This window comes from Chiloscyllium plagiosum, unplaced genomic scaffold (genome assembly GCF_037043375.1).
Source record: "Chiloscyllium plagiosum isolate Xiang-an unplaced genomic scaffold, Cpla_swu_hap1 HiC_scaffold_16, whole genome shotgun sequence".
NCBI lineage: Eukaryota > Metazoa > Chordata > Chondrichthyes > Orectolobiformes > Hemiscylliidae > Chiloscyllium > Chiloscyllium plagiosum.
In genome coordinates, this window is record NW_028270154.1 from 92368010 (window position 1) to 92378292 (window position 10283).

The window sequence follows — 10283 nt, forward strand, 5'->3', positions numbered from 1 at the left end:
AATAGGCCCTTCAGCCCATGATGTTGTGCCGACCATTGATCCTCATGTATGCACCCTCAAATTTCTGTGACCATATGCATGTCTAGCAGTCTCTTAAATGTCCCCAATGACCTTGCTTCCACAACTGCTGCTGGCAACGCATTCCATGCTCTCACAACTCGGTGTAAAGAACCCGCCTCTGACATCCCCTCTATACTTTGCTCCAACCAGCTTAAAACTATGACCCCTTGTGTTAGCCATTTCCGCCCTGGGAAGTAGTCTCTGGCTATCGACTCTATCTATGCCTCTCATTATCTTGTATACCTCAATTAGGTCCCCTCTCCTCCTCCTTTTCTCCAATGAAAAAAGTCCAAGCTCAGTCAACCTCTCTTCACAAGATAAGCCCTCCAGTCCAGGCAGCATCCTGGTAAACCTCCTCTGAACCCTCTCCAAAGCATCCACATCTTTCTTATAATAGGGCAACCAGAACTAGACGCAGTATTCCAAGTACGGTCTAACCAAAGTTTTATAGAGCTACAACAAGATCTCACGACTCAAACTCAATCCCCCTGTTAATGAAAGCCAAAACACCATATGCTTTCTTAACAACCCTGTCCACTTGAGTGGCCATTTTAAGGGGTCTATGTACCTGCACACCAAGATCCCTCTGTTCCTCCACACTGCCAAGATTCCTATCCTTAATCCTGTACTCAGCTTTGAAATTCGACCTTCCAAAATGCATCACCTCACATTTATCCAGGTTGAACTCTATCTGCCACCTCTCAACCCATCTCTGCATCCTGTCAATGTCCTGCTGCAGCCTACAACAGCCATCTATACTGTCAATGACACCTCCAACCTTTGTGTCATCTGCAAACTTGCTGACCCATCCTTCAATCCCCTCATCCAAGTCATTAATAAAAATTACAAACAGTAGAGGCCCAAGGACAGAGCCCTGTGGAACACCACTCACCACAGACTTCCAGGCAGAATATTTTCCTTCTACTACCACTCGTTGTCTGCTGTTGGCCAGCCAATTCTGTATCCAGACAGCTAAGTTCCCCTGCATCCCATTCCTCCTGACCTTCTGAATGAGCTAACCATGGGGAACCTTATCAAATGCACCGAGGCAACAACTAACTCCTTCTTCAAGAGCAATGTGCAGCAAAACAAAATGCTATGCCCAAATTGACACTTGACAAACTTTGGAAATGGAACTTCATCCAACTACTCCAACATATATAAACTCTCCAGGTCAGTTGACCAATAAGGATGGCAAGGGCAGCACGGTGGCACAGTGGTTAGCACTGCTGTCTCACAGCACCAGAGACCCGGGTTCAATTCCCGCCTCGGGCGACTGACTGTGTGGAGTTTGCAATTTCTCCCAGTGTCTGTGTGGGTTTCCTCCGGGTGCTCCAGTTTCCTCCCACAGTCCAAAGATGTGCAGGTTAGGTGAACTGGCCACGCTAAATTGCCCGTAGTGTTACGTGATGGGGTAAATGTAGGGGAATGGGTCTGGGTGGGTTGCGCTTCGGCGGGTCGGTGTGTACTTGTTGGGCCGAAGGGCCTGTTTCCACACTAAGTAATCTAACGTAAGTAATCTAATCTAATGTAAGGAAGGGCTCCTTCACTGTTCCAGTATGGTTTCTTACCTCTTCTTACTGCAATCTGGTTTCCTAACATTTGATCAAGATTTACAATTCAATGCCCATTGGAAAAAAGGTCTTGCAGTATTCAGTCTGATTATTTTAGGCTAAAGTGAGGACAACAGATGCTGGAGGAAGCCCTCATTCCTGAAGAAGAGCTTATGCCTGAAACATCGACTCTCCTGCTCCTTGGATGCAGCCGGACCTGCTGCGCTTTTTCAGCATGACAATCTTACTTGTTCAGTTTGAATGACCCAAACTAATTTTGCACAAGGTACTAATAAATCCATCTGGATTAGATTCAAACCTAGGTCAATGGATTGCAATGGATTCAGAGAAGGCCCCACCACCACTTTCTACAGGGCAACTAGGGTTAGTAATAAATTGCTAGTGACACCATACATCCAGATAACATAATCGATAGAAAAGCTAATGTGTTGTCTCTGCAAATGTTGATTAACAATATTTTTGGTGAAACAAGGTAGATGCAAACTCCGATAGAATTGCTATTTTAAGAAAGTTATTTCTCCCCACTTCATTTGGAGAGGTTTGAATTCATTAATATACACTGTATTCAAAATAACATCCCAAATTAATGCATTGAAAGCAGCACAAAGAAGACATGCAATCAAAGGCAGAACACACACACTGCTTCCGCCCCCACCCCCTCCACCTCCACATCCCTCCCCACCATCCCAGCATCTTCCCAGAGAAGTTTCACTCAATTCATTCCAGGGATGATGTGCTTATTTCATGAAAGTTTGAAGTAATATGAGAAAAACAAATATTCTGAGGGGTTTGATAGTTCTTGTAAGGAAGACAAGATTTATGGGGGACGCAGTTTATCAAGTCTTCCTTTTAAGACAGAGACGAGAAAGGTCTTCTTTCGGTGAGTTGTTAGTCTGTGGAATTCTCTTCTCCAGTAAATAGGGGCATTTAGGTCATGGAACATATTCAAAGTGGAGGTGGATAATGTTTGGATTGGACAGCGGAATCAAGGGTTCTGGGGACAAGCAGGAACTGAGACCAGAATCAGATCCACAAAGATCTTCTTGAATGGAGAAGCTGGATAGAGGGATAGATGTCATACTCCCGGGCCTAATTTGTAGGTTTGTAAATAAGGAAAGGAGTTTAAAATCATGTGACAGTTTTAACTTTGCGATACAAAATGGTTAAGTGGTGAGAATACCCAAACATCTCATGAAATAAAATTTTATTAAACAGAGGAAAAAAAAGTGTACAATCAATTGACATGTTCTTCTGACTAATCGCTAACAGAATTTATCACTTGCGGCAATTTGGGATCTCCATCCTTTCAGACATGTACTGACAATGAAAAATGAACAAACTGGCTTTCATTGTACTTCAACCACAGTTTTCATTGGCCAATGCTAAATTTGTATTCACACCCCTAGTGACAAGTTGAGAATCTACCCAAAGGTCTTTCAAGAATTTTTGCTCTAACTGGTAACAGGATTAGTTAAACTACCACATATTGACTGCAATATTGTTGAGACCTGTACAATCATTTCATCTTCAAGAAAGTGATTCAGAACTCATCACATTAAGAGACAGGTAACCATCAAATTATCTACTTTGCAGACTCTATAATTATTAACCGAGAATACACAGAGTATTAGCAAACTAATACCATCTGTTACGTTCTTCAAGCTCCCCGCATGTTTTCAGAATTAAGGATGTGTCCTAAGCAACTCATGATCTATTAGCTGGTTGACATTGACCACTTTCCTGATCCTCTCTTTTGCTGGATCCGTTCGGCTCTTCTTCACTTTGATTATACTGTTGCTCTAATCCTCCATCCCCAGCCAGCTGGGCAGCCTTCTACTTCTGCTTTTGATAGTGGCCTAACCAATTGCTAATCTCATCTGGACTGGTTTGCCTAGTTGAACTGCTTCTTACCGTAAAGAACTTGTCACTTCCTTTAAAGAATCCTGCTGTGGAAAATCACTTGGCTATTGGCTATTCCAATCCTTTTACACCTATGTTGAACACTCTGTGGAAATTCCTACTGAATCCCTTTCCCAGACATCTTTTACTGTCATACCAATGACAGTGTAACTGCTCCTTCCTGCTCATCCCTCAAATTGCCAAGATACTTAAAAATTAACCATACTTTAAATGCTCAATGATCCCTTACTTTTAAAATGGTTCATCTCCTCTTCAAATTCCCCTTCGACTCTGTCCTCATACTGGTGATGGCTAGCATGAGGGGACATAGCTTTAAATTGAGGGGTAATAGTTATAGGGCAGACGTCAGAAGTAGTTTCTTTACTCAGAGTGGTAGGGGCATGGAAAGCACTGCCTGCAACAGTAGCAGACTGCCCAACTTTAAGGGCATTTAAGGGCATTGGATAAACATTTGGATGATAATGGAATAGTGTAGGTTAGATGAGCTTCAGATTGTTACACCGACGTGTGAAACCATCGAGGGCCAAAGGGCCTGTACTGCGCTATAATGTTCTATGTTATTCCAATCACACAACTTATCTTGATGAACAGTACTCTATTTTTCCCTCCGGCTTTACTATAAGTTTCAGAGATAGCCAACCTTAATGTTAGCACTAACCTGTTTTATGGTTCAAGATGCATATGTTACCATGCTGGAATGCTACTTTAGCACTTGGTCGGGGGCAATGTCAGAACACTGGTTGGGGTAGCGATTCACACCTATCAACCTACATTCAACAATCCTCCAATTTTTTTCTGGGCTTCTGTCGTGAAGCATACACATATCCATAGACACCAGGAATTGTTAAAACCACTGCTTCCGTTAGAATCGGGTTTATCTGTGACCTGCCTTGATAGTCAGCCCAAGAAAAATCTTCTGTCTTTATTTAGAATTATTTAGAGACATTCACAGCCTGGTTTCTGATCAGTGAAAGCCAAGAGACAAAAACTCACTTTTCAAATGAGAAAACAATCTAATACAAAATGATCACCAGAATACCCGACATGGAAAATGAAAATGCAACAACAGGGTCCTTTTTTAAATGGTTTGCAATGGTAGCACATTGTTGGGAAGAATAGGGTGACCTCCACTGCTTGGCCAATAATGAGTTAGTTGATTTAAAGATTCAATCTATTTCTGGAATAGGAATATGGTCCTCTCCCCCTCCCTTACACTGCTCCCTGCCACCGACCAGATTCATCCATCCCATTGACCAACCAGATCATACCTTCCACCTGTCTTCACCTATCCCCACCTCACCACCCTAATCCCACCACCTCCTTTATCTGCAGCTTCCCCCACACCACTCCAGTCCTAAAGGGTTACACCCAAAATGTTGACTTCTCTACCTCTTGAAACTGCCTAGCTTGTTATGTTCCAGCATGAATAGAAGTAGCACCATTTTTTTGTTAAATATAGCAATAATGCTGTACCCAGAAGGATCTTAATGTTTACAGAACCATTATAAAATCAAATGTAAAAATACTATTTGTAAACATTCAAAAATCATAAAAACCAAATACTCAGGTCTGACAGCATCTTTAGAAAGAGGGAAAACCACTTAATAGTCACCTTTAAAGTAATGGATTTGAAATCTGATTTTTTGTGCAATAATTCACAGAAACTGTAGTGTGATTAGATGTTAAATGCTGACATGGGTGAAGCATTAAAACAAGTCTAAACACAGCATTGTTTGATTACTACATCTGGTGATTCGTAAACATGACTAGTAAGTCTTACTTTTAGGTAATTGAACAAGTTATAATGATAAAAGCTTAAGAATTAGAACAAAATTAAATTTTACTTTATCTCAATCGGTGTGAAGAATGAGATATATTGGTAGATTGTTCTTGGTCCAATTGCACAATCCTATTGAAATGTCACCTGGACAGAATTGGAATGCAACCTGTCCACCATTTAGGTTTTGTAATCACAGTCATGTGATGACACACCTATGCAGGTGAGATTTGAACACAGGTTTGAGCCCAGATGTGGGAACACTAGCACTGCACCACAAGAGCTTTTTAAAATGCACTCTAAATTAGTTTTAGCATCCCAGTAAGATATGCTCTCAAATGGCATCAGTCTAGATGTGGGGCAAGTTCCTAGGTCTGAACCAGAAGGCCGAGGTTCAAGTCCCACTTGTGTCATAACATTTCCGAACAGGCTGATGTCAAGATAACTAAAATGTGGGGCAAAGCAGGTTTGGGTTTAGTTGAAGGACCCAACCACACCCACACCTCCAAACTCCCAATAGTCAGGTACCCTGGGGACTCTCATCTTGACTCACACTTGGAAAGTTTATTGAGTGAAGATATTGAGAGCCAATTGTTCCTTGTGAAACTCTATCAAGCAATATTGCAACAGGAGGAGAAAAAGAGTTTTTAGTTAAATGGAAACAACTCATTACATATATGTTACATTGCAGTCAACAAAAGACAGCAGCTGAACACACTAAGCAAATCTTGCACATGTCTCTAACTTAAATGAACTAAATTCACCAAACAGAAAGATTACAAATTAGACAAATTTTCCCTAAAGCTCATCACCATGCAAAACTTAGAACAAAGATATATGCTGAATGATTTAATCTGAGAGTTCAAGTGAAGTGAAATTACAGTCAAGTTAAGATTGGGACAATGAATGTGAGATTAATTCACAACACACCATGATTTCTTTTTGTATCAGGTAGGCAACTGAAGTAATTAAAGAGACAGATGCAAATATTAATTTGTTTGAAACTACCTGATATCTTGGATGGTTCTAGTGAAGTCATTGTAAAAAATTAAATTTCCTTTTGACTGGTTGCCTGCTCCCAAATGAGATTATTTCTGCAAAAATAGGAGTGCAATTTTGCAAATTGTAACTTGTGCAGATTTCAAATAACAATTAATTGACTTCAAACCTCTCAAAACTTACATTTGCCAAATGTATAATTTTTGAAGGTGATGCAGCATGTAAGAGTTTGAATCCATTATTAATGAAGCAGTCAACATACTGAAAACAGTCTAGGTGCTTTCCAACAGCAGAAAAAGGAAGCAGATAAGAATCAGAGAGAGAGAACCAATAATCTGTGGCTGCTCTGACACACTTACTGGCGTGTGCTATAGAAATTATGGAGATGTTGTTGTGTGAAGAAAATAACATTAAATTCCTCAGTAGGCACTGGATAAAAGGTAAGACCACTCACCACTTTAATAGACTACTAATTTGCAGAGTAGAATTCAAAATGAGAGTTTTGAAAAAAAAGAGAAAAATGATAACAAAAGGAAGGTCTGAAAAAAATTAGAAATAAGTTTTTAAAACTATCGCTGAGATGAATGGAATGCCAAGGTGGGACGATTGAGTGCAAAATATATACTACTGAATACTCTTACTTTAGGTTTGTGCAGCCATTTCCTTACTGCAGCAGGCAGCATGTTCAATTGCTCCGAGTTAGTGTGCATTCAAAACGAACACTTCAAGCAGCTGGATCGACAGCCCAGATTTCTGTTCCCTCCAATTTGCTTCAGTTTTTCAAGCATGGTAACATTTGTCCATCACCTCCATTGAATTATCTCTTGGTCTTCTCTTGCTTCACCAAGTTTCCAGCTGTTTCACTACCTGGCAACTCACTTCGCTTGGGTAGGCTGGTTGTTGTAGCACACTCGTAACTTGTCCCTTTCACAAGGCAAGCAGTGAGCTCTCTCTCTCTCCTATCGACACACACGAGTAGATGGAACAAGTCTTCACTCTTCCTTGAGCAGGCTGACAGTTGTTCCTCACTGTTGTTTGAGTGGGTTAGAAGTTGTTAACCTGGTGAGACATGTTTTTCCTATCGGACACTGCAAATCTCAGGCTGCTGTTAGCCACTGAGAAAGCCCCTTGTGTCGAAGCTGACCTTTCAGTCCATCTCTCTCCTACCCCTGGGCTCTGGCATAGTCAGCTTAGCCCTCAGTCCCTTCCGCCTTCGCTGTGTACTGTCCACCCACCTGACGCATTTACCTACCTTAATCATAATTTACGTGCTGACGTGGTCAGGTAAGCCCCGCCCCAAGCCTTATTCTTGCCCAAAGAGCGCAGGTGAGACGGCAGAACGAGTGCTTTGATAAACGCACGGGGTACCATTCTATCGCTCGTATTTAGGCAGTGATTAGCTGCATTTTCAAATGAGAAGGCAAGGTGAGCCCCGGATTCTGTGAAATAATGTTTCCAGAGAAAGCTGTGCTTCCCTGAACCCGTGACCCCAGCAGCATAGCCCTGTGTTTCAGAGGCTGACAACCTGCTTGTAGGCAGCAGGAAGACCCCCAGATCATAGCCCTCTGTTTTAGAGGCTGAGAACCTGGCTTTGTTGAGCTTCTCAAGGCAGCACTGATAGTCAGATTGTCCTCTATCCACTGCTTTACCTAAGTTGTCCAAAGCAGATGTGACTAGCAACTTATTAATAATGAGATTTAAACATCTGACACAAACATTGCTTGGTCCAAGCAGGCTTAATGAAGGACTAGAATCCATAGGTAAGAGGGGATTACGTTTTTTTTGCAGTATATTGCTTATGTGCCTTTAGAAGGGTCACTTCTGTTACATCTCTTTTGATGACATTCTTATTTTAAATGGCAATGAAGAAACCAAAATGTGTCTAGAAACAGATGGAAATATTCCAATGCTGCTCATTCTGTTCTCTTTTCTATGCGTTTTTGAACAGCTGGAGCTCTGCTGAAATGTAACTTCCTGGGTTCCAGGATTCCTTTCCCATCAGGACCATATCATCCTGCTGGATGACATAAACATGACTCTCCTCTGCTACTCAGTCACTTCAAATATGAAGGTAACCTGATGCAGCTTTCTGTGTCTGTCCCTAATTAGCTGAACTTCAAGATTGTATTTAAATTCTCTACCAGTTTTTCATATTCTCTGCTTTGTTGGGTCTTGAACACTAAACCACTTTTTCTCAGATAAAGTCTATTTCTCCACTGACTTCTGCACCTCCAGCATTGTGTTTTTATTTGGAGACCGGATTGTGTGCAGGGCTAACTAATTCTAATGTCTGTTCTGCTCATTGGCTGGGGCTTTCTCTCTGTTTGCTGAGATAGGCGTGACCTGTTCTTGCTCTGGCCTATCTTGCCCAGGATTCTATTTGAAATGTTGCTGTATGGTTCTCCATTCATTCTGTTGAATTCACTGACTCACCCCAGTGTCTCATCCCTTTAATGGATTGAATAGGACTAACTTCTCAAATCCCTACTGCTACTTCCAGTCATGTGCTAATTATACCATACTTAGGCCAGCTTCTTTCACATTTTCTCTCCTATTTTCTTGATTCTTTAGGATGGCAATTGTTGTAAGTCAAGGTGAGATTCTAAGGAACGTGATTACATCATCTATATTGGTTTTAAGAATGTTCCAATGCAATTTACAAGTAATGAAGTACCTTTGAATCATAGTTACCCTGTTGTGAAACATGAAGCTTTAGTTTAACATTTCATGTGCTGGACAGCATCTCCACCAGTGCAGCATTCCCATTGTATGGGTAAACTATGCCAAAAATTTAGGCCAGTGTAGAAGGAGTGGGTGAGTGGGACTATCTGGTTCAGTATGGATGTAATAAACCAATTGGCTTCCTTCTGTGCTGTCACAAATCTGTTTCTTTCCTCCTGTCAACCTGCCGTAACATCTAGCATTTCCTTCACTTCCTGTTACATTGTTACCATAGTCCCTCTATTCCCGCAACACCAAGTGAATTTTGACGAATCCTGACTGCAGCGTAACCTGATATACAAATGGTTTGTCCATCCATCATTAGATCTGGCAAGGCTATACCAAACACCAAGCAAGTTATCAAATTTCTGTCCTTGCCTCTCTTCCTGCAACAGCCCGGTCACATCAGAAATTTCATGCAAGTTGTTGTTAAAATATGTAATAAAAATGTATATATCTCCCTAATCCCCATAATATTTAAATGATCATGGTTACTAAGTCTAAAACAATGTTGGCAATTTATCAAAATAACCAAAACAAATGATCAAGAATTAAAGCATCGTGATGGGGAGAAAATAATGATCTTGAAGGGCAACAATTTTTGGAACTAGATAAATTTAATAAATCCTTCTATGAGAATTAAGCCTTAGAGGTAGGTTTTTTTTCCTGGCAGTTAGACTTAACATTAGGACCAATGAGTCATAATGTTGTCAGCAAAACTCGAGGGAGACTACACTTATCTGTATACCAAAGCCAGCAATTCAATTACAATCATTGAAATGAATGTGAATGTTGTGCACCTTCTCACTGTTGAAAGTTTGGATATGGATTGTGAAAATTCAGATGAAAATTGAGAGATAGATCCTTAAAGGTTTTCAAAGAGTGTTAACTTTTGGTCTGCAGAGTGTAATAGCAACCTGTTCCAGCAACCGAGAGGCTGAGGCAATTCAGAAACCTAGGCTAGTAAAAACAAGAGCTGAAAAATGTGTTGCTGGAAAAGCGCAGCAGGTCAGGCAGCATCTAAGGAGCAGGAGAATCGACGTTTCGGGCATAAGCCCTTCTCCTTGGATGCTGCCTGACCTGCTGCATTTTTCCTGCAACACATTTTCAGCTCTGATCTCCAGCATCTGCAGTCCTCACTTTCTCCTAGTAAAAACAAAAGAACTACATGCACACTTGTTGCTGTGTTGTGTGGGGTCTATTTCTATTCATGCAATGGGAAGCATGAGATT

At 41.1% G+C, this 10283-nt stretch overlaps 1 protein-coding gene across 4 annotated transcripts in view; it reads right to left on the reverse strand.

Annotated features, from left to right (window-relative positions):
* The window catches only part of LOC122556816 (lateral signaling target protein 2 homolog), a 59333-nt gene extending 51806 nt beyond the window's left edge, over positions 1-7527 (reverse strand). For 2 of the 4 annotated variants that reach the window (XM_087995540.1, XM_087995541.1), the window contains exons 1-2: positions 6972-7527; positions 6340-6425 (exon numbers count right to left, since the gene is read on the reverse strand). Coding sequence is in view for 1 of the 4 variants with exons in the window: in XM_087995542.1 (XP_087851668.1) it covers positions 7051-7118 (68 nt within the window). In the remaining 3 variants the exon portion in view is untranslated. The remainder of the gene's footprint in view (positions 1-6339; positions 6426-6971) is intronic. The other 2 variants (XM_087995542.1, XM_087995539.1) reach the window with 2 other exon arrangements.
* Between the last annotated feature and the right edge of the window lie 2756 nt (positions 7528-10283).